Source organism: Daldinia decipiens (assembly GCF_022478715.1).
Source record: "Daldinia decipiens strain CBS 113046 unplaced genomic scaffold F4813scaffold_9, whole genome shotgun sequence".
Taxonomy (NCBI): Eukaryota; Fungi; Ascomycota; class Sordariomycetes; order Xylariales; family Hypoxylaceae; genus Daldinia; species Daldinia decipiens.
In genome coordinates, this window is record NW_026054552.1 from 95,951 (window position 1) to 121,495 (window position 25,545).

A 25,545-nucleotide genomic window follows, 5' to 3' on the forward strand; every position below is an offset into this window, starting at 1 on the left:
CTCCATACATATTCATCTACTAAGTCTAAGTCGCCTGTCAGTTAACATGGCCGCCTGCATCTTCTGTAAGATCATCAAGGGTAGGTATTCAAAATTTCATCTGTGGTGTTGAGATGTCTTGAATTCATATATCACCAACATCTTCTCCCTCATATTTTCAAATTTTTATGCAATGATGTAAATTATTAACAACCAATTACAGGAGAAATCCCCTCCTTCAAGCTCTTCGAGAGCGACAAGACCTTTGCCTTCCTCGACATCAACCCTCTAAGCAAGGGCCACGCCGTAAGAGACCACCCCTCGTCTCATATATTCTAGAATCACCCAGTGAGTATAAAGAAGAGATATATATAAGACTAACAACACCCAGCTCGTCATCCCCAAGTTCCACGGCGCCAAGCTGGCCGACATCCCCGACGACCAGCTGAGCGAGATCCTGCCCGTGGTCAAGAAGCTTGTCGCGGCAACCGGCGCCACCGACTACAACATCCTGCAGAACAACGGCCGCATCGCCCACCAGGTTGTTGACCATGTGAGTTTTCTAACCCCTGACCTAAAGTTTTGCCTAGTCTTCTTGCCCTTCTCAGGAAGAAAGGGGTGGATGAATACAGTTTGATGAGACAAGCGCGAGAGGAAACTTGTAGCAGCGAACTAATCGTGAACTTCCTCGTTCTAGGTCCACTTTCACATGGTAAGAAATGCCCATGAGCAATCTATCTCAACACTCTACTAACACATCCCTTAGATCCCCAAGCCGAACCAAGAGCAAGGACTCGGAGTGGGTTGGCCCCAGCAGACCACAGACATGGACGCGCTAAAGGCGCTCTACGAGGATATCAAAGCAAAGATGTGAATGTATTCTCCAAGAAGCTTTCTCTGAAGTTAGGTAGCTACCTAATATATGTTGATGTATGGCAAAACGACTACTCGTCTAGTTGATAGTCCTTCAGCTCAAAGAATTCACAAAAAAGAAGAAATTACACATCCTCGCCATTGCTTTCGGTAATATTGATGCCTACCTAGTCTATGCTAATTACCCGCCTCCGTGCCCTTGTTGTTGATATACTCCATTCCTCTACGTGTACATTAGGTTTAATCGACATCATCAGCTGATGTTTCTCCCGCCGCCAACGCGGCCGTCGTCCCATTCGTGGTTTTCGAAGGGTAATAGTCAAGGCTTCCGTCGGGCTTGATAACACCTATCCTGTCGAAGTAAGACCTTGACCTAATGTAGGGATCTATATGCCAGTATTGCTCCCTTAGGTTCTTAGCAATTATGTTCCGCTCTGAATAGATGGCCGCCCTCTTCGTAGCATCTGTTTCATTAATCCATTCGATCGTCTTGCTTTCGTAGTCTTCGTAGAGAGCCTCCCGCTCCCGCTGAAGCTTTTCTTTTGTCTCTAGATCCTTCATCTTAGCATTTTCACCGGGCACTGGCTCTACGTATTTGTAGGTATAGCCTGATGTGCCTTCTAGTTCGTCGGGCAGTGTCTCCTTAGCAACGAACTCCTCTAAATCCTTGACGGTATTTGTGAAATGGACCTTGCCTGCAACTACAGGATCGAGCCACCCCCGAAGAATCTTCCAGATACCTATATATTGAGTTAGGGTATACATGCATAAGTATAACGTGGGAGTTAGCAAACCTTGAAAGACCCACGGGGCCTTATGGACGAGAACAACACCAAGGCTCTCGGGGTAATTAGCTTCAAAGCATTTTATCATAAACTTCACCGGAGTGTAATCCTGGTAGGCGTTAGCTTGCCTCATCTCAAATTGTAGTATTTCCCTTCAACTTACCATGTTAGCTAAGGAAAAGCCAGTCAAGTCGAAAACGATACACTAATAATGTTAGTTCTTGGGATATTCGGGATGGCTGGAATATGATACTAACAGCAGTATCAATAGGAGCGCGAAGCATAAACCGTGTCGTCTCGATCAAATAAACAGTAAAACGTTCCAGGCCTTCCTCAGACTGTTCGCCTGCTTTGTGTAGGCGAGCCCTAACAATGCAAATAGGCCTTCCAATTTTATCAGTACCGTAGCAATAACTCTTTCCCATGCGCAGTTGAGCCAGAAAGTCTTGTGCTACTTTTTTTGTCTTTTCATCGCCGGTTTTCTCGTTGATGGAAGCAAGTTCTTCGCCGTTGGCCATAACTTCGTCGTCAACATGGGCCTCCGAACACCTCCAGTTCATCGTCGACATCAGCATGACAAGGGCCCTTTGGAGGTCCCATTTCCTAGCCCTTAGGAACCGTAGTAAAAGAGCATCGGGATGGTCGTGCTTGACCATAGACCAGATCGTGGCTCTTATCTGCTCTGGGGTGTGCGTGGCTAAGGTATCGAGGTATGTCTTGTTCTCACCCCATTTATCTTCTGGGTCGTTTTCCTTGATGCCGTCCATGGCGGGGACCTTGGTAGGCGCTGCGCCATCCTTGCTCTTGTCCTTCTTTCTCTTAAAAATAGACATCCGACTCTTCTTAGTCTTTTCGGATCCCGCGGTGCCCGTCTTCCCCTGACTTTCTGAGGCGTTGTCTACCTCGCCGGAGGCCTCCTCGCCTAGAACGCCGCATACGTGCAAGAACATCTCCCAGAACTTGCGCAGCTTCTCTTCTTCTTCGGGGGTTAAGTTCCCCGGCCTACCCGGAAGAGGTTCCATGTCTTCTACGGGTTTGCTGGAATAGTCTCCAGCAATAGCTTCAGATGTTGGTGGTACTCTTGGACGAGAAGGTACTATACTGTAGAGCACAAAGGTGCTAAATGTGAGCAAGGGTAAAAAGTATAGCGCAGGTGAGATTTGGCTCTTTAAGCACCGTTCGCGTTTCTGCTCTTGTCTTGAAAATGCTCGTCTTTTTGGATGAGTTTTTACTCGATATGAGAGTGATCGATATGAGAGTGAGGATAAATGAAAATGGCGATTATAAGTATAGCTCTTAGGATGTAGTAATAACGATCCGCGGGGCTGTGCAAAGTTTGATGACGGACGAGTCAGAAGGAGGGCGGGGCTAGACAATGCGCATGAGACTTTTGTTGAAGGTCGAAGTAGAAGAGACTGTTGCAGATTGAAGGTTTGGTGAGTTAAGAGACTACTGGCAATAAAGTTGAGTCTTGGAACTGTGGAGAAGAGAAATGGTTGCGGTACAACAGGCGCTGGTGTCTTCTTCATAAGGTCCAAGATAGCCCCAAGTAGAAGAAGGTTGTCGCACAGATGTCAAATGTCCGACGGAGCCGAACTAATCCGTATCCTTTTTCAAATTGAGGCTGGGCTGGCTGTCTTATTTTCTGGGGGCGGGATCAATCCCTTTGCTCAACCTGACGTATAACAACCAAGCTCGAGCAACTGTACGAGACCGGTCTATCCACCGTCCCTGTTAAATGTTGGGTTGTATCGAATGCAGAATGCGTGTGTCAATGTTAAATAATTGATTTATGATAGTTGTTTTGTATATGTCTCAGCTCTCAGACTCTGGGCGCATTCAACCTTAAAGCTCAGATGATACGCAGCGAATAACGATATCCAGAATTGGAAGAGGCAATCATTAAAGACGGGTAGTTAGAAAAAAAAGCAGGCATTTACATAGCGTAGAAGATGTATGTAGGTATGTACATATGTAAGCTAGAGGGAACTAAGTATAGGTAATTACACATTACACCTAGGTTAGCGGACTAATTTCTAATAAGAGTCCGGATTTATACTACCTATTATGCGATTCTTTTTTTCTTTTTCTTTTTTTGAGATGAGCTGCTGCTACTAGCCGCTGCGCATCAGCTCTTCCGTCCCTTCCTTTCTCGATATTAGGTACAGTTTACGTCATGTTGGGGTTCAGGTACCACTTTATCCTAAGGGGCAGCATCTAAATAGAAGTTTAGCACGTGTCCAATACCTTGAACCTTAGGCGTTGACCCCACCATATCTTGAGCACCCTAGCAGCCTTAATTCGCTATTGCCAAGCATTGAATTCTATCGAAGGGGGCAGTTACCTTTTTCTAAGTAACGATTCAAATACCCACAGTATAAACACGTTCAATCAAATAAGTACCTTAGGTACCTAACCTACCAATTACTATTCTAATTCATCATAGTCATCGTATTTTCAGCCAACTCAAACACCATGTCGGCAAACGAAGGCCACGATAGCGTGCGACGACCGCGCTCCACGTCGCGCTCGCGTCCGACAACTCCTCTCCGCCCCTCCTCCCGTTCCTCGTTCCGCGAGTCCGCTCAGCGCAGCGTCCAAGGCGGCGAACCCTTCCCGCTGAACGCCTTCGAACCCGCATTCGCCGAGTTCTCTGATGCTATGGCCGACCTAGAGGCGAACATGATGCACTTCCAGCTGATGCACGAAAGCCTCTCACGATTCAGCGAGAGCTTCGCGAGCTTCATGTACGGACTGAACATGAATGCTTTCTGCGTCGACTTTGCCGAGGTAATAGGCCATTCTACGTCTACGGAATTTAATAGCTGCTGATAAGTTGCGGAATTACAGGGACCGATCCCCGAGTCATTCCGCAGAGCGAGGGTTAGAGAGGAGCAATCACCGGCACCAGTCCGATCTCGAAGCACAGAGCGTGGAGGCGAATTCGATGGGGAGACGACATTCATGTATGAGTATTTGATATGATGCGCTAGGCTAATGCTGATTATCTCTAGGACTACGGACACCTCCTTCGTAGAGAACCCACCGACAGTCTCCAAGCCGACTCCTAAGAAGTTTGCGACGTCGGATGCTCGTCAGTCTCGTGTCCCCCCTCCCTCGAGAGGCGGCACCCAGTCTAGAGGTAGAGGCGGAACGGGACGAGGTCGAACAAGTGGTCTCGTTAGACCGAGAGCTCGTGGCTTGAAATGAGCGAAGTCGATAACTTATCAGACTCTCGAAATATCACAGCCTCGAAATCCGATATTAGCCCTGATTTGGCCAGAAAATGCCTTGGACAATATTGCAACGCATGGGCGCATTATATAAGACGCCCAACCTGTGCTCTATTAATGACACTCGCGCGTATATCGAAACGCCATAGATGCCTGTTTTGAGAAGTTTGCGCGGTGGGATCAAGTCGTTCATGTCGACATGGTAATCTCGTTATCGGTAACGCTCTCGGTTCGGTGGGGGCTTTGGTTGTCGGTTCTGAGACCAATAGCAGCCTCGGCCTCCTTCTGAGTATATGGCTCCTCGCGAAGCTGCTTGACTCTATTATCCAGTGTTAGTTTAGATAACTAGGTACCTAATATGATATGCTACTATCAAGTAAAACGTACCTTCTCTTGTGAGGCTTTCCTTTTCTGTGTACAACAAGGTTATCCTCAGTATCGTACCACTTTGCGCACTCGGTGCAGTACCATTTTCCTAGGGCAGGTAGGTCTTCTGGCGCCTTTAAGTTCTTGAATTGGGCAAGATGCTTTGGCGAGAGGAGGTCGGCTTTGATCTGATCTAGGTCCCTCGTCTTGCGACGGGTCTTGGACAGCGTACGCTTGTTTGTGACACCCATGATAGGCGGCAATTCTTTCAATGGCAAATTCGTCAAGGACTGTTACGTCTTGAAGAATCTAGCAGCCGTGGTAGTAGTAGGTACCTAAATTAATCTCACATGTATTAGGTAAGTTGAATTGAAGATTTCCTAGGCGTAGAAATTTTGGTGGGGTGAATATTTTTAGTCTAGTTCAGGAAGTGGCAACAAGTGATCCGGGCGCAAACCCGTAATTGCAGTTACATATGTACATAGGTATGTATGGTTTAACGTTCCGAGCCTCCGAATTTGATTCGGCTCCATCCGTTTTTCAGAGCCGGGCGAGCGGCATTACAGCGGCAGGTTATTAGTCAGGTCCATGCCGCAGCCACACAAAGTTCCTACCTATCAAAAAACATGGGAAAATATTTAAACGAATTCAACCTTGGAGTACATAGCACGGTTGCATGGTATTATACACAAATTTCGGCGTAGCGACAAAGATATGTGGCATTAGCAATACCTTTATGCCGATGCGCCAGGGCAACAGCTCGGTGCCAAATATTCACCGAGGCAAAGTTGCCGTGGGGGTATGTCCCTTGTCCACTGATCCTAGTGGTATCGCCGATTGGCCAATTCGGTCCCACCTGTTTGGTCTCCAGACTGAGCAAAATTTGTCTCGGCCTGTCGATTTTGGCCTGCAGACCTGTAAATGTGGACCTGCGTGCATTCTTGAAGCGATTCAGGGCTTTTACACTACGGCGTTACTTGGGCTACGACGAAGAGGTACCTGCGGTTATTTCCAAGGTACTTGTGCCCAGGAACGAGGTACATGTCTTTGATTCCTTCAGAATTAATCTAGCTTTCTTAAATAGTCCAAAACTGCATTCTGCTAGGATACAGAAATAATTGTGTTTACAGCAATTTTGAATCTCAGTCCTAGCCTTAGAGTTTTAAGATGCTGCTGCAAGGCTACCGTTGACTTGGTATGTAGCTGTGCAACTGAGGGGGCTGATTCGCAGGCGTTTACATACCACCCAACTACCCCCAGGTCTTAAAGGCAAGGATTAAGTAGAAACTAGGTCATAGATCGACCAGCTTCCAATGAGGGTTAAGCTACAGGAAAACAAGAAAGTCGCACAGATTTACATGTGCCTATCAATTTGACAAATTACTTGGATAGATTATATGCACTACCAATAATTGTGCTATTCGTAGGGACGACGTCAAATTGAGTTTTCAAGTTTAAAGTCTGACCAATCCCATTGATCTGATTGCACGATGGTTTCATGGGGTTTTAAGTATTTGGGTACATATTATGGCTGTTGTACACCTGGGCATACACCACGCAAAGGAATTCGAGCTTGTGAACCTGAGGGATTCTAGGAATTGAACTAACAACATTGAAACTTGCAGCTAACCCAACTCATATCCAAGTCCGGCAACATCTTACATAGATACCTATACATACATGTCTCTCTTAGGCCGTTATACATGAAGAGTCTCCATCCAACCGCTTTCATCTATCTGCATTCCGCGCGTTCTGTTAAAATTTCCGCTTTGTATAATACATGTACTTAATGGATCTAGGTACCCTAGCGTTAGGTAGTTTTTTCCATCATCCTGTTGCCAAGAAATGGAATGCCCCTCGTTTCCAAAAGCCACTTAGATTAGGATAGATAAGTTTGCTTCTTGGAACTTTTGTAACAATGACGACCGTCTTATATAATAAATATACATAGTAAGTTAGAGATGACCGCATATGTAGGAGATGAGGAACCTAAGCTAGGTAGCTTCATGATATCTCTTTGTAATCAATGCATGTTCAAGCATGCATACATACATACATACATACATACATACATACATACATGTATGTATAATGTAGGCCATGCTTCCATCGTTATCGCATGTGGTGGCTGATTCTCCAAGAAGCAAGGTGAGGTCACAGTTTTTGACCTGAAAGTAATCGGATTTGCTGTGATTCGTCCATTCAGCCGGGTGACACCATCAATAGTGGAGGTACCTCTTCGTCTTAGCCGAAGTACCCCGATACATCTAAATCCCTAGCACGCCTAGCCGTTAGTGACCAGTAGGCTTTCGCAGCTCCCCTTTACCGCAGTACCGTAGCACCGGGCGGCCAAAGGTAACATCTTTAATCGCAAACCACAAAAACTCTCCACCTTTTCCTCTTCTTTTCCATCACAATCTTTTTTTTCCTTTCCTCCTAAAGAACCAATTCCTCCTTCTTCCTCCAGGTTCAAGAGGCATATTGTCTCCCTGCTGATAATTTTCCCATCCTCCAATCTTCGTAGGAGTTGAATTTGGTCTGATCGTGTCTTACATCTGAACCCCTCATAGCTACCCTCAGGACCGCGGTTGTCAACATGTTGGCCACTCGACAGGTCCTGGGCAACGTTGCCCGATCGCGGGTCATGTCCAACATGAACCTGCGTAGGTGCATGGCCTCCGTGGCCGATTCGGCCTTGGACAAGAAGGTAAGCCGGCATCGATCGCAAAGCTCTAAAGCTTGCTAGAGGGGTGATCACGGAGGCTAATATTTCCCTCAAACCATAGGTCAAGCAAAACAACTGGGAAGAAGGCAACTTTATCAACTATAAGAAGATGTCTGAGAACTTGGCGATTGTTCGTAGTCGTCTAAATCGCCCCCTAGCATACGCCGAGAAGATCTTATACTCCCATCTTGACGACCCTCACGGACAAGAAATCGAGCGGGGTGTCTCTTATCTGAAGTTGCGACCCGATCGAGTCGCATGTCAGGATGCTACTGCTCAGATGGCCATCCTCCAGTTCATGTCTGCCGGCATGCCTTCTGTAGCGAACCCTACAACTGTACACTGTGATCACCTGATCGAGGCCCAGATCGGCGGAGAGAAAGATCTTGAACGAGCTATCAGCATCAACAAGGAAGTATATGACTTCCTAGCCTCAGCATGTGCCAAGTACAACATTGGATTCTGGAGACCCGGCTCCGGTATCATCCACCAAATCATCCTCGAAAATTATGCCTTCCCTGGCGGTCTATTGATCGGTACTGACTCTCACACACCTAATGCTGGTGGTCTAGGTATGGCTGCCATTGGTGTTGGTGGTGCTGATGCTGTCGATGTCATGGCAAACCTGCCTTGGGAACTGAAGGCGCCGAAGGTCATTGGAGTGCGGCTGACTGGGGCCCTGTCCGGCTGGACAGCACCCAAAGGTAAGTCCTCAGTAAGCCCAACGAATAAGCCTCCTGCTAATAGTGATTCCCAGATATCATCCTAAAGGTCGCCGGCATACTTAGTGTTAAAGGTGGCACAGGCGCAATTATTGAATATCACGGCCCTGGTCTTGACAGTGTATCATGCACTGGCCTGGCGACAATTGCTAATATGGGGTAATGGATTTCTGTTCTTCTTTTATTTTATCAAATTTTTTCTATTTTCCCCCTATTTCCCCCCTTTGTTTAGGGTGCTTTCAGGCTTTTTTTTAGAATTTTCTTTTAATGTTATTGGGGTGTTTTTTTTTCATTCCTTAAGAAGGATACTCTGGTTAAGCAGATGCTAACATCTACAAAAGGGCTGAAATAGGTGCCACCACCTCCGTATTCCCTTTCAACGACCGCATGTATGACTACCTAAAGGCTACTAAGCGTACTGAAATCGGTGACTTTGCCCGATCTTACGCCAAGGAACTACGTGAGGACGAGGGTGTCGAGTATGACCAGCTTATCGAGATTAACCTTTCCGAGCTCGAGCCGCACATCAACGGTCCCTTTACCCCAGATCTAGCGACCCCTATCTCCAAGTTCTCCGAGGCTGTCAAGGCCAATAATTGGCCCGAGGAGCTTAAGGTTGGTCTGATCGGATCTTGCACAAACTCCTCATACGAAGACATGTCTAGGGGTGCTTCCATCGCTCGGGATGCTCTTGACCATGGTTTAAAGGCTAAGTCTGCTTTCGTTGTTACTCCTGGTTCCGAACAGATCCGAGCTACTATTGCCCGTGATGGCCAACTTCAGACTTTCGAGGAATTTGGCGGTATAGTGTTGGCTAACGCCTGTGGCCCCTGCATTGGTCAATGGGATCGACGGGATGTCAAGAAGGGCGAGGCCAATTCGATCTTGTCCTCCTACAACCGTAACTTCACCGGCCGAAACGACGGCAACCCTGCAACGCATTCTTTTGTTACTTCCCCTGATCTAGTTGTCGCCATGTCAATTGCTGGCAGCCTACACTTCAATCCCCTGACCGATAAGCTGAAGGATAAGGACGGTAATGAATTCCAGCTTGCTCCTCCCACTGGCGATGGTCTCCCCACGAAGGGTTACGACCCTGGTAACGATACTTACCAGGCTCCTCCTGCTGATCGCACCTCGGTCAGCGTCCAGGTCTCACCATCTTCCGACCGTCTTCAGGTTCTGCAACCATTCCAGCCGTGGGACGGCAAAGATGCTCTAGACATGCCTATTCTTATCAAGGCAAAGGGAAAGACTACTACTGACCACATCTCCATGGCTGGTCCTTGGCTGAAGTACCGTGGACATCTCGACAACATCTCCAACAACATGTTGATTGGCGCCATTAACGAGGCCAACGATGAGGCCAACAAAGTCAAGAACGCCACAACTAATGATTGGGATGCTGTCCCGGCTGTAGCCCGCGACTACAAGGCCAAGGGAATCAAGTGGGTTGTCATTGGTGACTGGAACTATGGCGAGGGAAGTTCCCGAGAGCACGCCGCTCTGGAGCCGCGACATCTTGGTGGACTAGCCATCATTACCCGAAGTTTTGCCCGTATCCACGAGACCAACTTGAAGAAGCAGGGTATGCTTCCTCTCACATTCGCAGATCCTGCCGACTACGACAAGATCAAGCCAGATGATAGGGTAGGTGATTTTTATTCTTTATGAACTCCGTGTCTACTTGTCATTGTTCCATTAATTAATTCTTGCATGTAATCTAGATTGATCTCCTCTGCACGGAGCTAGCTGTCGGCAAACCTATGACGATGCGGGTACATCCTAAGGACGGCAAGCCTTTCGATATAAAACTTCAACACACATTTAATTCTTCTCAGATCGAATGGTTCAAGAATGGAAGCGCATTGAACACGATGGCTAAGAACGCGAAATGAAAGCCCTACGGGATGATGCGGAAAATCAGATCAGTAATATAGGAGAGATTCATGCAGGCGCATTGTGGGGAGGCCTGCTGGAATTACAGCACTCGGGGTGTATAGGAACTTGGGTTGGTTTTACGGATTCATGCTTTATGGGACCATTATATTTCTACCCCGTCATGATGTTTCCCCAGCCGGTTCTAGAATTTTTTTATAGTTTGTACAAAACGAACTCTGACGAAAGAATTTAAGTCGTTACGCTGTTCCAGTTTCCTTCCGTGAAGCTTTCAAGGTGTCTACATGAGTTTCTAGTGTTAATTTCTATGATTTCATGTTTTTGCAATGCCATATATCCTTACATTAGGTACCTAACCTTAGGTAGTTAGGTAGGTATGCTTATCTTATTCTCCCATATTCCGATTCTTATATTCCAGTTATAATTCCGAGACATTTAAATAAGCAAGGTATTAATATTACAAGGTTACGTTTCCTTGTAGAAGGTAGGCTATTGCTTTATATAAAGTATGCTCGGGGGTTACTTCTCTTTCCAAGTCACCCAGGGTGCCTAATCTGATCGTTTTTGTTATAGCATCCTAGAAATTCAATATTGCGCTCTTGTAAACCTCGAACCTGAGTAACCTAGACAATCCTCTGTCGGGTGCTTTACTCTTGTCAGCTATCGGAATATCTAAATTCTTGGTAATTCTCATAATCAAGTTTGCTGGTAGAAATCTCCGACTGAAGGTCGGGCTTCCTGGGAGGCCATCCCCGAATGACTGAGACATACCATAGGTTCGAGTGAATAGGACAGAAAGTGATGCAATAGCAAGCTCGTCCAATTCCAACTCACAGTCCACAGACCAAGCGAGATATTCCGCTGAAAAAAGCATATCACAAGAATTTGAAGTTATAAATGGGATCCCTTTTAGAGAACAAATTGCTTCTGTCAGCTACGAGGCAACCAAGTAAAGGTTCCTTCCTACGGACTAGATCTCTTCGCGGTTACTGTCTTTGGCGGATAGGATCGTTCTTGCAATGGTATATTCGGAGCTCGGTACCGGCTTTACAATGTACTTTTGGTCCGGAGTGGACCTTAGAGAATCTGACAAAGGTACATATTGTCGGGGTTGTATCTATCGGGTATATGCATTTATAAAAGATCCTGATAAGATAGCGCCAAAGATCAATTCCTTCTAGCGTGTCATCTTCCCTACCTATGTAGGTACCTACCTCAAGCAGCCGCGCTATTGCTAAACCCCTGCTAGCAACTGCCTACGGGTGCAGACGGTGCAGACGTAGTTTGCGACTTCCAGCCGCAAAGCACACGACTCAACTTTGTCCTTCTCCAACTTGCCTCCATATTTTTTCTTCAATGGCGATTCGAGTTGGCGTTAAACAACTGCTTTAAGCCTTGCAGGACGGATCCTGTACGCCTCTCGCTATCTTCTCATTTCCCGGGCGCGTTCGGTTTTGCGATAAGCGTGTCGTTTTGCTGAGTACAATCAATCAGCCAGGGTCTCCGTGAGAAGTGGTAACATCGCAACTCCCGACGTCACTACGGTTAGCGGTTAGCGGTTAGCCCGGTTCGACTACACACCGCGATAATGCCTACCATCCAGGGCTTCAGCACCATGAGAGCGCGCTCATATGTGTTCCGTCTACCGTTATTCACACGCGCCATGATTGCTGTTATGGTGGCGTTCTGGATTGTCTCCATCCAATCTACGTGGGATGTGCGACAATGGGGCGCCTTAATTCCCAACGAATTGACTCTGTCCACTAGTCAGTTCCCTTTGCTCCTATAACATATGCTCTTCTTTATGTGCTAATGCGGCTTTCATGTAGTGTACCGAGTGAATACCTTCCCATTAATACACCTTAACTTCTTCCACGCCCTCTTCAACATCCTATCCTTAACGCCGCTCCTTGAGAGGTTTGAGAACGAGTTTGGAACCTTGACCTCTCTTGCACTGTTTTTTGGCCGTAAGTGCACTTACTTGTTCATATCGTGTTGCCAGTTCTTACTAGGGTGTAACTTGAGTTAACACGTACTGCAGCTTTAACAACGATCCCGGCTTTGGTCTACATCTTTTGGGAGAAGTTCATTGTGAAAGGAAATACTGCCGTCATGGGAGCTAGGTACATACACAGCCCATTCTTTGACTTTGGGGTTGATACTGATACGTGGGCGTGACAGCATCTGGGTATTTCTTTTACTAGGAATCGAGGCCATTCGAACGTACAAGACCAATCCGTACCTTGTGATAGGAACACATCATGTTCCGACATGGACCACCCCATTAGTGATGGTATTGGTAGTTGAGGCATTGATCCCCAATACTAGTTTCTTTGGTCATCTATGCGGCGTGGGCACGGGTTATTTGTGTAGGTGAACCTTGGGCATCTTCATCTTGGTACAATCTCACTAATGGTATCCTCTATCTAGTCGGCCTAGGCTACCTCAAGTTCCTTGCGCCTCCCGAAAAGGCTTTGCGATGGATCGAAGCTCGCCTGAACCTGCTAGGACGATTGCCGCACTACGTCAGTGTCGACCAGAAGACGTACGGTAGGTTCGGCGTCTTACCAACCAGCAATTCAACCACGCAGATGACGCCATTAGGCTTGATGGGTTCTACGCAGCGATTAGGTCCCTAGTGTGGTTCCAAAAGGTGTCTGAGAAGGGTGGGAAGGGCTTCAGTGAATGCCACCCTGTATATAGCACGTGGTTATTGGGCATTCCGACATTGCATGACACTGGCGTTTCTGGGAGGGAAAACATCATTGGCATCGCAAGGCTGTATACTCATCCGCTCCACAGCACTTGTTTGCAGGATAAGGAGATTGGCTGTCTATACTGCTATAAACTTTTCTTAATGCTTTGAGAGTAATATTTCCGAGTTGGTGTGACTTATTGTCTTGATGTCTTTGGTTCAGTTGTATTCATTCTTTTTCGTCTTGTAACTTACTGGCTCGTAACAGGTTCAAATAATGAATATACCTTTCTTATCCTTATTCCCGATGCACTGAAGGTCTGATTCAGATGTTGAATGAATCCTACCTGGAAATAGTTTGGTTTAAATAACACTTTACGATATATCATTCCACCGGTAAAATAATATGCAATTAATACCTAGGTAGATAGGCTGTAAGGCTGACTACATAATGTCATTTTAGGGTAGGCACTTCAGCTTAATTAAGGACCGGACCCCTGAAAGTCAAGTCACGGTGGGACTCGTGTTACACGCGATCTTGGGGTACCTTCCTAAACTTTCTAATTGAATTATGGCTACAGTTTCAATGTACCTTTAAGCTTTAAACTGTTACAACTTACACATCAACTCCCAACTTTTCCTCAGCGCATAGTCCATTTCAGGAGACTAGAGAAGCCATGCCGCGTCTACTCTGTAAGTCAGCTTTACTTCATAGAGCTAGTTATCATATTAAAACTAAAGCAATTAGCTAACTGACTGAATGTGAAAAATAGCTGCGGCAATGGCTCTGCGCCGCGATCCGCGGTTACTGAAGCTCCCGCCGTACCTCTCCCTCCTATGCATCGTCGTCGGTGTTGTATGGCTACTCATGTTACCTCTCGACGAATACTCACGCCGTACTTATATTAGCGAGAACGCCTTGTTACCTGGCCAGGTCCATACCTATTTTGGCGGCAGCGACCAGAACGTGTTCCGCGCTTACAAGCACGAGATCAACGCCCTAGAGAACAGCACCAATGCCCAAGTAAACGATGAGCTCGAGACTATATTTAAGGGCCTTGGCCTTAAGGTCGGACGACAGAATTATACATACCATTCTTCGGGAAACACGTATGTTGGTGAGAACGTGTACGCTATACTACAGGCCCCCCGTGGTGATGCTACAGAAGCCATAGTGCTTGTTGCTGCCTGGAAGAATGTTGAAGAGGAGTTCAACCGCAATGGTCTTGCACTGGCTTTGGCCCTAACACGGTACTTCAAACGCTGGTCGCTGTGGTCCAAGGATATCATATTAGTGGTGCCGCCCGATAGCCGGGCCGGTATGCAGGCTTGGGTAGACGCGTACCACGACGCTCACGATCCATCCCAAGTGGCTCCGTTGCCGATCAAGTCTGGCGCACTACAGGGCGCTATAGCACTGGACTACGCGCAAGAAGGGCGCTTCGAGTCTATCGCCATCGCGTACGACGGCGTCAACGGACAGCTGCCAAACCTGGACTTGATCAACTCGGTCGTTAACATCGCGAGCGGACAGATGGGCATGGGGAGTGCACTGCAGGGGATCTTAAAACACTCGCAGAAATACGACGATAATCTAGCTACGGTGCTCCGAGGTATGCTCAACCAGGCGTTGGGACATGCCACGGGGCCTCATAGCAGTTTTATCCCGTACCACGTCGATGCGGTTACGCTGAGGCCGGTGGGCAATGGCTGGCATGACGAGATGGGTCTTGGACGACTAGTTGAAGGGATGTTCCGAAGTCTAAACAATCTGCTAGAGAAGCTGCATCAGAGTTTCTTCTTTTACTTGCTTATTCATAAGCACCGCTTCGTCAGTATTGGCACGTATCTACCTAGTGCGATGCTGGTCGCTGCGAATTTCACTATTATGGCTATTGCGTTATGGGTTAAGAGCGGGTACAGAGAGGTTGATGTGCCAAAGGAAGAGCAGGAGAAGAAGCCGGAGATAGGAGAGGCCAAAGAAGGTGAAGAGGTAAAGGAGGTAAAGAAGATTGCGAAACCGACTTCGGTACCGGTTGAGCGAGAAATACTTCTTCCACTTACTCTCGTAGCGGGATGTCAGTTCCTTGGTGTCATTCCGCTATTTGCCTTCAACCAGACGCCTTCTAGTGTAAGTCTTCCTGTTCTACCCCGTTTAATCCCTACTTCACCATCCATATCCAACACCACCCTCCATACCAATTATTGAGCTAACTCGCAAATGCAGCTCCTCACGCCAATTTTCATCCTCTTTACTATCATCAATGCCGGTCTCCCACACCTCGCCTCTTATTTCTTAACAAATGGCATCCGCAAACCGCCTACGGCCCAGCAGTACCTACTCATCCGATCGTTCTCCCTATTGCTACTGGGGATGTTCCTCTCGTCCCTCGCAACTCTCAACTTCTCGCTCGCCTTTATCATCGGCGTCTTATCTAGCCCGTTGTCGTTTTCCCGCGCGTGGCCCTCTTCCTCTCCTTCCTCATCCGCTTCTTCTTCTACAAATATAGAAAATGGTGCAAACGTAGCGATATTCAGATACGCACACTCAGCCCTCCTACACGCCCTAGCCCCTCCCGTCGTCCTACTCATAAGTAGCGCATTGGCCGGTGTAAGTATACAGAGCGTGCTTGAGGAAGCAGCGTTCGGGTGGCATGTCTGGGGTATGTATACCCAACTTGTCGTGTGTTGCGTTTGGTGGCCGGCGTGGCTGGTGGGCCAGATCATAGTACTTGGACAGCCGAAGGAAGCCGGGGGTAGGAGTACGGGAAGCGAAAAGGAGAAGAAAAATTCTTGATTTTGTTGCAAGGGATTGTTGGCTGCATGGGTGGCTTTGCTGTGATTATTGAGCTGGTATACTGTCCGAATTTGACCTGTCAGGTGGAATTCAGCAAGGTGTTACGATACTGGAGGTTTTTGCAACAGGCATTGCTAGAGAAAAATAGATGGCTAGCTAGCTACAGCGATATCATATTCATTATATTTGAAATATTGCCGTTCCAACTATTCAAGTAATATGAAACTTAGGGACAGGGGTCCGAGGTTATCTTACGATACTTTAACACGGTGGACAGGTAGTAGGTGGACGTCTATGATAGATAATGATGTCTTTGATTACGAGGACACATAGCTGCGTCTAATTAGTCGGGGCGATTCAAAGACGGGGTAGAATAGGGATATCAAGAAGTATAATAATATCCTTGAGGTTACTATAAACGGTTAATAGGCATCGTAAAGCATCACATATCACATTAAACAGACACCCCTATTCATGTCTTCATAAACTCGGACGTTATGCAGCAATACGTTCAGTCCTCCCGCCGGGACCGCACGTCGTCTATTAATTATCTATCATACATGGCTCGTAGGCCGTCCCGTATGCAAGAGAAGGCGCTGTGCTCACATTGCTTCTCTCGAAGTCGTTGCCTCTTTTTTTTCTTGGTGGGTAATCTTCTTGCTTTAGACAGATAGATGGGCAAATCAAGGGGCCCAGATGTCCTGCCCTGTAGCTTCGATCCAGTTGCCCAGCTTATTGACGTTCTCGCCCCACTCGCCCAGGCGCTGGTTCATGCTGGCGATCTGCGCCATGTCAAGCACACGCGGTTGCACCCAGGTGAAGTTGACCAGCTCGTCGACCTCGTCGATGGTGCCGCGGACTAAACCCAGGCTGAGGGCCTTCATGACCAAGTGCTCGATCTCGTTCTTGCGGACCTTGGTGTCGGCGGATATGGTGCCGAAGCTCATGGCACGCTGATGCGGGGGCCGGCGGAATACGCTTTCGGTTAAGGCCGCGAGGTAGATCTTCTGGCGGATATCCTCGAGGTGTTCTTTCAGGAGCGGGTTGGAGGAGATGTGGCCTGATAAGACGTCGTACGCAACTAGGTCGCCGCGGTTAAAAGCTAGTAGTAACTCCTGCAGCCAAGCAACGTCGCCGGTTAGGGCAGCGAGGATAGGGTGTTGCAGCAGCTCGCCGAAGTTGTAGATGGAGTCAGAGACTAGAGCGGCGATGCCCAGGTCGTAGGCCCGAGCGCGGCGCTCGTCGGGGGAGAGAGAGGACAGGTCGATGCAGGCGAGGTAGAGGAGGGCGTTGCGGTAGTAGGATGCGAAGTCGGCCTTAGCTTGGTAGTAGTCGGCGTTGACCTGGTAGAAGGCAGCGTGGACCTTGGTTTCTACGCTGTCGAAGGAGTCGAGGATGCGTTCGGCCTTATCCAGATCCCGGCGCGAGGCCTCGAGGTCCCGCAGGTTCAACTCCACGCGGGCGACGGCGGCTAGGGCATAAACGAAAGCGTCTTGGGAGTCCTCGTGGTCGGCCTTCTTGGCGAGGTCGGATAGGAAGGTGAGACGTTCTTGGTCATCTACATACTACAGTTAGTCGGATGCAATGTATAATACATGGAACTATGGAATTTGGAATGAGGCAATTCACCTTTGCATTGGGTAGCGGCCTTCAAGCCCAGGTCGACAAGCTTCAGTTGGTTGATCTTATCAGCAAACTTTAATATGAAGACCTTGTAGAACTTGAGGCGCTGGGGCTCGCTCTTGGGGTTGGCGAAGAACTCGATCAGAGCGTCGGTAAGCTGGTGCCATAACTTGCGCTCCCAGAAGTTCTCGAACTGGATGATGAGGTACTGGAGCTCGTCCGGGGTCTCGTCCCGCTGGTCGGCCAGGAAATCGGCGATGGTGTCGACGTTCATGATATTTCTCTAGGCTGTGTTTTGTATGTAGACTCTGCGGGAATTATGTATAGGCGAGAATGGGTCGAAATTGGTGGTGTTTATGGTTATGATGTTAATATTGTATAAGTGGAAGTTGGAAGCTTCTGAAGCTTCAATCAATACGCGGCTGGTGTGCAGCCTGTCCAGGAAGGAGGTACCTTTGTACCTATTATCTACCTAGGTAGGTAGGTATGTATGTATTTTGTACCTTACATAGTAGATATCTAACCTAGGTACCTGGGTAGGTACCTGACTCAGCATGGAGATCCAGTCTTGGCTTATTTAATCTGTGGCTCAACCTCAACTACATAGGTACCTACCAGCCAATTTCTCCAGGCGCATTAGGTACCTAGCTCTGACTTAGGTAAACTCTACCTAGGTACGTATTAATGAATGTGGCTTGACACCTTGAACGTTTAGAGCTTCGATCCCGCTAAGAAGCGAAGTTCGGTATTCCAAAAGCTTCAAACATCACCGGCCTCTCTTTTAGCAATTGGAAAGGCTGCGTCATTCTTGCACCCCGGTATCGAGCAAGGATGACTTCCTTTCCGACCGCCGTGCGGTCCAGTCGAAAGCTGGCCTTGAATTTAAACCACAATCTAAACCAGGCCCGACGCATTTCCGATTTAACAATAACCCGCACCGGCAAACCCATCCTTCGCGTACAAGGTGGCAGGTCAGTCGCTCCGATTCTTCGTCTACCAATTACCATTACACTAACGTGGTTCTACCTATAGGTCATCTCTCGGAGGTAAACAGCCAACACAATATACCCTGCGACTCTTCCGATCCTAACGGTTTATATAGGTCATACCGCGACAGTATTTGGCGCAACGGGACAGCTCGGAAGATATATCGTCAACCGATTAGGTACGGGGAATACGAGGAGATGGCGATTCCTGTCCTGTCTAATGTCATGTCATAGCCCGTCAAGGATGTCAGGTTGTCATCCCGTTCCGAGAAGAGATGGCCAAGCGTCACCTTAAGGTTACTGGTGATCTGGGTCGCGTTGTCTTCCTCGAGTACGACCTATACAACACCGAATCGATCGAAGCGAGCGTCAGGCACTCCGATATCGTATATAACCTTGTTGGCCGGAATTACCCTACCAAGAACTACAGCTTAGAGGACGTCCACGTCGAGGGCACCGAGCGCATCGCCGAGGCCGTTGCCAAATACGACGTCGACCGCTACGTCCACGTCTCGTCTTATAATGCCGACCCCAACTCGCCCTCCGAATTCTTCGCGACCAAGGGAAGGGGTGAGCAGGTTGCCCGAAGCATCTTCCCGGAGACTACCATCGTCCGACCGGCGCCCATATTCGGGTTTGAGGATAACCTCCTCCACCGGTTAGCCGGAGTCACCAACCTATTCACGTCGAACAATATGCAAGAGAGATACTGGCCCGTTCACGTATGTCTATCGTTGACGAGCTGAAATGCTAAGCCAGTCGCTAATTTTAATAGTCGATTGACGTGGGCCAAGCTCTAGAAGCTATGCTATATGACGACAACACGGCCGGACAGACCTACGAGCTTTACGGACCCAAGAACTACTCGACAGCCGAAATTGCCGAGTTAGTCGACCGAGAAATCTACAAGAAGCGAAGGCATATCAACGTGCCCAAAGCCATCTTGAAGCCCGTGGCCAATCTGCTCAACAAAGCAATATGGTGGCCAGTGCTCTCCGCAGAGGATGTGGACAGGGAGTTCATCGACCAGAAGATCGACCCTACGGCTAAGACTTTTGCCGACCTAGGCATCACGCCGGGCGATATTAGCAACTTCACATACCACTACTTGGTAAGCATCGCAGCCATTCCAGACGAGTTTACAATATATTAACCGTTTGAACAGCAAGGATATCGTAGCTCAGCATTCTATGACCTCCCGCCGGCGACGGAGAAGGAGAAGCGGGAAGACAGGAAGTACGTGCACGTATTAGACGAACAATAAAGGATAACTTACAGGCATTTCTGTGCAAATATGGGAAGAAACACTCGTATTGCGCTGTACATATATACTAGACCTAGTAGTTGTCCTTGATTTAAAAGTTACGAATAGTACTTATTATAAGAGCTTCCTGGTTTGTAGGGTAAATATTATGTTATAACGCCAAGAGTGATTTGCTATGGTCTTGAGTTTGCGACTGAGATTTGCTCTTAAAATATTTTTTTTTTCTTTTGCGCCCGGCGAAAACTCATCAACTTATTCAACTTATTCCTAAGCCAACAACACCTAACGAAAATAAGATCAAATCAAGTCTTACTTAACAACGTAGATTTCCTTCTTCTTTTCTTTTCTTTTTTTTTTCTTTAAAATCAATTCGTAAATGTCTGCGCAATATGGCCGAAAGCAGCGACGACGAACAAATGTAAGTGAGCCAGCTCAGGCTGCGAGATGATGATAAATACCTACCTAAACACATACCTCTTATGACTGCTGCACATATCCCGTCTCCATAGCATATACAGATTATATACAGCTGCTAACCTCCACACTATATACTCGGTGCCCTCCCTCCCTATATTCAGTAGTTTGCGATATACTAAAACTGGCCTGTAGAACCCTCTCGTCCCACGCTCTCGCAGCGCTGCAGGAGTTCTACGGAGAGCGCGATGCACACGTCGACAAGTTTGAGAAGCTGAAGGCGGTGGCTGAGGACGAACGTGTCATCTCGCAGCCGCTGTCTATGGATGCGTTTACCGAGGACTGGAATAAGTCGCAGTTCTGGGTATGTTCTTATGCCCATTTCGATTTCTTCTCTCTTTTTTTTTTTTTTTTTTTTTTCTTCGGGGTCGTTTGGATCGGTCTGGGGTATATATATTTGTGTGTGTGTGTGTGTGTGTGAGAGAGAGAGAGAGAGAGAGAGAGAGAGGGAGGGAGAAGATCGCTAGCTGGGAAGATGAAGGGAGACGAGACAGAAGCAAATAGACAATAGAAGGCTAACTGTGTGTTGCAGTACTCGGACGAGACGGCTATTCTGTATGCGAAGCAGCTTCTAGATGGCATACGCGAGGACGAGGTTGTTGCTGTGGTATCAGTGCCTACCGTGTTTATTGCGCTGAAGAATCTGTTGGTGAGTTCTAATATGTCCAACCCAAACTTCTATTATTATATCATGTCTTCCTATCCAGTCAGTTAGTAGCTAGGAGAAGGGGGAAACAAAGGGCTTCATTATTTCACAAAACATATATATATATTCATTCCCCCTTACTCTCTAACCCTATACACGGTAAATACACCGAAGTTGACGTAGAACACTAACATCAATATACCCTCCTCTCAGAACGCAGCAGACGCCGACACCCCCAAGCCAAAGAAAGTCGTCTTCCTCGAGCACGACCAGCGCTTCTCCGTCTTCCCCGAGTTCGTATTCTACGACTTCCTGCACCCTATCAAGCTTCCCGCAGAACTAAAAGGCAGCGCCGACCGCATCATATGCGACCCCCCTTTTCTCAGCGAGGACTGCCAGACCAAAAGTATGTATCCCCTCCCCTCCTACTTGCCTTCCCCCCTACTTGCCTTGCCTTCCCCCCTCTCTCTCCTTCTCTCTTCATATATACATACACCCACGTACACAACATCCTATCTACTACTACTTCTCCCCCCTACTCCCAACTAACACACACACGCCAGTGGCTCTAACCATCCGCTGGATGTCCCGGTCGCGCCCGCGCCTCATAGTCACCACGGGCGAGCGCATGGAGCCGCTAATAACGAAGCTATACCGGTCCCTCGGCGCGCAGACCACTACGTACGAGCCGGTGCACACGCGCGGGCTTAGCAACGAGTTCTACTGCTATGCCAACTTTGAGTGTGACGCGTGGAGCTTCAAGGGGGCCAAGTGAAGACGGGCACGAGAGATCGATTGATGCTTCAAGACGGACGTATGTAGTTAGTTAGTTTAACCAATTGCCTTTGTCTGTCCACCAATGTTTCCCTCTCGTCTTCATTTTTTTTTTAAAAAAAAAAAAAAAATAGATATCGCGTAAATACCAGTTCGTTTGAGCTACGTGCGTATTTCACTACCAAGCTTCTCGAATAGCATAACTACCTACCTACCTACCTAACCTTTATGACAATTATATCGTTCACAAATACCATCACTTCTAGACTCTCCGGTGGGCCGAGTGTTTCGCTCACGCCATGTTTTGTAAACGATGTAGGGTGGGAGCTTGGGGGTAGGGAGCAGGATGGAAAGATGATATTAGAGATCAAAGGAAACGCCACAGCTACCATAGGTGAAAAGAATCGTCGGGCGAGACTATTCAATAAACCCCATCCAACTCTTACGATATTGTCTCCATTTCGCTGTCTTCATTTGAGTGCCTAGCCTAGTCAATAAACCGGCAATATACCTACTCGCTATCACTCGACAAATCAAAAACCCAAAGGCCAAAAACATGAAATAGAGGTGGTCATAATACCTATCACTCTATGCGCTGTTTCTCTATCTTATTCAAACACAACACAATGCCGAAAGAAGAGAAAAAGAAGAAAAACGTAAGCTCATCGCGCCCCAAACCGTGTAAATGCGTCATCAAAAACACCGCCGTCCAATTCCATTTCGGTATATTGATTGGTTTGCCACCAACGACAAACCACCACCACCCCGCCCCCTTTACGCCAGCGACCGGATGATGTAGAATAGCAGATAAGCCTGGCTGCCCAGGACGTCGGATTTCTTGGCCAACTCGACTCTGTGGTCGTTAAACGAGAACCACTGGGACGCATGTTAGTATTGCCTGTTGAGTTTTGCGGTGCTTGGGAAACTTACTTGATCTCCAACCCGAGAATACGTTACGTAGTGTCCTGTCTAGGTCAGCTTAATGAAACTTACATAGGGTTTAGAATACAACTCACCCGTATCGATCTCTCCAACATGCTCAACGACGCTCAATAGGTCATATGTACATGATCGCCTTAGTTCCTGACTATCACGAGCATCTGACGTTCGACTACGTGTGGTATATGGAAGCATGTTTAGTTGTAACGGAAACTGTACTTTCGTGCTGATCTTGGATGCAACACGATCACGACTCCCCTGTTTGAACTCGAACCTCTGGATACTTCAATGTTAGCGTTCCTGTTGAAAACTTCAGATGGCTGATACTGACCTTGAGCTGTATAGACAGTACATTCGGTAGCAGCTTTATGCTGTGATCTCTCCGCGCTTGTTGCGATGAATTGCAGTTCCTACACCGATACTCGCACTTGTCGGATTTAATGTACTCCTCGTCAAGACATTCTTGCAATGTTAGTGACGCGGCGGTCTTGAGGGCCTTCTTGCCCCTCTTCTGTGACAGGTTCTCCAGACCCAAACTTAGGTCAAGGAAAGACTCTATTGCATTGGTAACACCACCGCAGTGCTGGCAAGTCGTCTGGCTTTGGAGCTTGCCGTAGAAAGTCTGGTGGATGATGCAATTGCAACTATGCTCACTGCCAGTTTCGGGCTTCTTGCCATCTCCGTTCCTCTCGTGTAACTCTTCGGCCAAGAACTGAAAGAATTCATGCGCGTCTTGTTCCTTCGTAGTGACTAGGTTCTCAAACGCCTTCTTTTCGGATATCCAAAAACCGGACAATATGTTGGCCGCCGTGTAACCGTTAGTATTTTCGAGGGCGTAGAAGTCTTGGAACATATCGTCCATGGCGCAGCTAAGGCAGTGAGGTACCTGGCAATCGCTGCTCTGGTGGCCGTCGCTCAAGTAGAAGTTCCTTAGTAGGGGGTTGTGAAGAAAACTCTGCAATACAACATTTTGGTAACAAGTCGCACCGGCATTGTAGATTCCTCGGAGCCCGTCTGCCCTACACGATGCGATGGTGGTATTAGAGGATATATATCTAGGATCATCCTTTAAAGGATCTTTCACAGCATCCGAAAACATCTCTTCGTGTTTTCTCTTACGACCTAAATATGTTAGACTATTGCTTATGGCAAGATCCGGGGGGGGAGGGGGCGTGCCAACGTACTTGAGAATGAACCAGTCCCTATCTTTCTCACCCTGAGATCGTCCAGAGTTGGGTCCCATACAAAGTCTTCGCAGAACTGACAATATAGTGAGCCACTCCTTGAGTCGACATCTGTTACCAGTCAGCCGAGATTCGACATGTCATATGTTCACCTGAGACTTACAAAACCGATGGCTCTTCTTGTTCGCATGTTTTGTGCGCTCTTCTTCGGTAACAATGACAGAACATTGCAAGCAGAGGTAGTTCGAAGTTAGAGACGTAGTTATCAGCCCATCTGGACCCTTGCAAGTCTGCGGTACCAGGGGGTTGCCGTCGAAGATGACTCTCAGCAACATCTTATAGTATTGGATTGAGTTGTTTAGGACATCTGGGTTGTTGGATAGTAGTATTTGAACGTGCTCTAGAAAGGCTTCAGTATATACCACAGCAAGACATTATATCCTGCAAGCTTGGAACCAAATAACTAACCACAGCCAAACAAGGGCGTCCCCGGTGTGGGCGAGTTGATCTTGACATTTTTAGGGGACGCCGGAGTGGTAGGTCGCGCAGCCATGCTTCCTACTATGATCCTATGATCCTATGATTGCAATAGACTTATAACAGGTATACGAAAGAAGTTCTTCAATGAATTGGCGAATATGTATGCAATGACAGCCGCGCAGGGAGGAGGATTCGGTCGAGTGTAATTAAGAGGCGGGCGGCGTCGGAAATGAGAAGGACAAAATTGCGATAACGAAAGGCTCGAACGACCGAACGATTTAACGACCGTCGCCCGGAATTAAGGAGGGTAATGCGCTATAGCGAGGCCCGTGTAAGAGGATGAGTAGAGTTCGATCGTGTTCGATCGTGGGGTGAATGCGAATGTGAATGTGAATGTAAATGCGAATGTAAATGTGCCTTTGCAAGAGACGGAAAATGCAGCTCAGCTACTGGCGATGCGCTCGCTTCGACTTCTAAGATTCCCTCTTACTTCAGCCTCCCCAGTATTAGTTAGCTCTAGTTATAAGGCAGGAGGTAGTTATTAATTACGCAAACAGCTCTTTAGAAACGTACAAAGCTTTCGAAGCTACGATACGAAGTTAGGATAGCTATTAGACGATTTGTTGCCAAAAAGCTTGCACGGTGCCAAACCTACCTCACCTCACGTACAGAAAATAATTATTAACTAGACGCCGTGCAGCGTCATTCAATAGGCGCAAGATAGGTACAGATTACAGGTGAAGCAACATGCTAGAAATTCTTATCGGCACCTGATTTACGGGCATTTTTATCTTGCTTATCCGAGCGCGCTAACGGGAAGATCAGGGGTCATAGCAGCTATGCAGCTACCTAATGCCAGCCATGGTTACAGGTAGGCAACCTACCTAAGCTTAGGTTAAGTATAGTACCTCCTAGACAAGCGCTGAAGCGGAACAAATAGCTAACCTAACCTACCTAGGGGATGAGCCCTTCCCGTCATGTCGCTATCAGTTCCTAGTAGGCAGTAAGTAACATCGATGCTAACCTAAAATTAAAGTCGGTACCTGAAGGTGATGACCTACATAAGGAAATCTTATATCGTTGGGACCTCGGCATTTCAAT

General features: G+C 47.6%; 11 protein-coding genes across 11 annotated transcripts; 7 read left to right on the plus strand and 4 right to left on the minus strand.

Moving 5' to 3' along the window:
* Positions 1-46: 46 nt before the first annotated feature.
* F4813DRAFT_379722 (HIT-like protein) lies at positions 47-853 on the plus strand (the record flags this gene model as incomplete). Its single annotated transcript, XM_049245487.1, has 5 exons — positions 47-80; positions 203-285; positions 371-532; positions 677-691; positions 746-853. The coding sequence occupies 5 exons, from the start codon at positions 47-49 to the stop codon at positions 851-853; spliced, it is 402 nt and encodes a 133-aa protein (XP_049101350.1).
* Positions 854-1,092: 239 nt separating this feature from the next.
* F4813DRAFT_387500 (CRAL/TRIO domain-containing protein) lies at positions 1,093-2,659 on the minus strand (the record flags this gene model as incomplete). The annotated part of the gene is made up of 4 exons (XM_049246567.1): positions 1,093-1,592; positions 1,647-1,746; positions 1,801-1,842; positions 1,895-2,659. The coding sequence occupies 4 exons, from the start codon at positions 2,657-2,659 to the stop codon at positions 1,093-1,095; spliced, it is 1,407 nt and encodes a 468-aa protein (XP_049101351.1).
* A 1,096-nt stretch (positions 2,660-3,755) lies between these two features.
* Positions 3,756-4,874, plus strand: F4813DRAFT_331775 (DASH complex subunit Dam1-domain-containing protein). The gene is made up of 5 exons (XM_049241138.1): positions 3,756-3,799; positions 3,871-4,012; positions 4,084-4,427; positions 4,488-4,603; positions 4,652-4,874. Exons 3-5 carry the CDS (start codon positions 4,113-4,115, stop codon positions 4,845-4,847), a joined length of 627 nt encoding a protein of 208 aa, XP_049101352.1. The 5' UTR covers positions 3,756-3,799; positions 3,871-4,012; positions 4,084-4,112; the 3' UTR covers positions 4,848-4,874.
* A 171-nt stretch (positions 4,875-5,045) lies between these two features.
* Positions 5,046-5,924, minus strand: F4813DRAFT_331783 (uncharacterized protein). The gene is made up of 2 exons (XM_049241140.1): positions 5,258-5,924; positions 5,046-5,189 (listed from the first exon to the last, which is right to left on the minus strand). Exons 1-2 carry the CDS (start codon positions 5,485-5,487, stop codon positions 5,060-5,062), a joined length of 360 nt encoding a protein of 119 aa, XP_049101353.1. The 5' UTR covers positions 5,488-5,924; the 3' UTR covers positions 5,046-5,059.
* Positions 5,925-7,674: 1,750 nt separating this feature from the next.
* On the plus strand, positions 7,675-11,062 carry F4813DRAFT_331846 (aconitate hydratase). Its single transcript, XM_049241141.1, has 5 exons — positions 7,675-7,943; positions 8,023-8,665; positions 8,719-8,842; positions 9,025-10,333; positions 10,411-11,062. Exons 1-5 carry the CDS (start codon positions 7,833-7,835, stop codon positions 10,579-10,581), a joined length of 2,358 nt encoding a protein of 785 aa, XP_049101354.1. The 5' UTR covers positions 7,675-7,832; the 3' UTR covers positions 10,582-11,062.
* A 595-nt stretch (positions 11,063-11,657) lies between these two features.
* Positions 11,658-13,578, plus strand: F4813DRAFT_352776 (uncharacterized protein). Its single transcript, XM_049242551.1, has 5 exons — positions 11,658-12,348; positions 12,412-12,549; positions 12,624-12,705; positions 12,764-12,951; positions 13,013-13,578. The coding sequence occupies exons 1-5, from the start codon at positions 12,171-12,173 to the stop codon at positions 13,219-13,221; spliced, it is 795 nt and encodes a 264-aa protein (XP_049101355.1). The 5' UTR covers positions 11,658-12,170; the 3' UTR covers positions 13,222-13,578.
* A 202-nt stretch (positions 13,579-13,780) lies between these two features.
* Positions 13,781-16,266, plus strand: F4813DRAFT_352780 (Glycosylphosphatidylinositol:protein transamidase, GAA1 component). The gene is made up of 3 exons (XM_049242552.1): positions 13,781-13,970; positions 14,051-15,408; positions 15,505-16,266. The coding sequence occupies exons 1-3, from the start codon at positions 13,955-13,957 to the stop codon at positions 16,072-16,074; spliced, it is 1,944 nt and encodes a 647-aa protein (XP_049101356.1). The 5' UTR covers positions 13,781-13,954; the 3' UTR covers positions 16,075-16,266.
* Positions 16,267-16,741: 475 nt separating this feature from the next.
* F4813DRAFT_331944 (uncharacterized protein) lies at positions 16,742-18,152 on the minus strand. Its single transcript, XM_049241142.1, has 2 exons — positions 17,704-18,152; positions 16,742-17,632 (listed from the first exon to the last, which is right to left on the minus strand). Exons 1-2 carry the CDS (start codon positions 17,969-17,971, stop codon positions 16,758-16,760), a joined length of 1,143 nt encoding a protein of 380 aa, XP_049101357.1. The 5' UTR covers positions 17,972-18,152; the 3' UTR covers positions 16,742-16,757.
* Positions 18,153-18,380: 228 nt separating this feature from the next.
* Positions 18,381-20,106, plus strand: F4813DRAFT_352784 (NAD(P)-binding protein). Its single transcript, XM_049242553.1, has 6 exons — positions 18,381-18,668; positions 18,730-18,743; positions 18,800-18,862; positions 18,918-19,405; positions 19,459-19,794; positions 19,849-20,106. Exons 1-6 carry the CDS (start codon positions 18,529-18,531, stop codon positions 19,945-19,947), a joined length of 1,140 nt encoding a protein of 379 aa, XP_049101358.1. The 5' UTR covers positions 18,381-18,528; the 3' UTR covers positions 19,948-20,106.
* Positions 20,107-20,180: 74 nt separating this feature from the next.
* Positions 20,181-21,992, plus strand: F4813DRAFT_352786 (N(6)-adenine-specific DNA methyltransferase). Its single transcript, XM_049242554.1, has 5 exons — positions 20,181-20,365; positions 20,557-20,725; positions 20,954-21,070; positions 21,281-21,473; positions 21,631-21,992. Exons 1-5 carry the CDS (start codon positions 20,337-20,339, stop codon positions 21,840-21,842), a joined length of 720 nt encoding a protein of 239 aa, XP_049101359.1. The 5' UTR covers positions 20,181-20,336; the 3' UTR covers positions 21,843-21,992.
* Positions 21,988-25,181, minus strand: F4813DRAFT_352790 (ubiquitin carboxyl-terminal hydrolase). The gene is made up of 8 exons (XM_049242555.1): positions 25,018-25,181; positions 24,433-24,933; positions 24,128-24,364; positions 23,965-24,075; positions 23,112-23,902; positions 22,858-23,056; positions 22,772-22,806; positions 21,988-22,717 (listed from the first exon to the last, which is right to left on the minus strand). Exons 2-8 carry the CDS (start codon positions 24,515-24,517, stop codon positions 22,616-22,618), a joined length of 1,560 nt encoding a protein of 519 aa, XP_049101360.1. The 5' UTR covers positions 24,518-24,933; positions 25,018-25,181; the 3' UTR covers positions 21,988-22,615.
* Between the last annotated feature and the right edge of the window lie 364 nt (positions 25,182-25,545).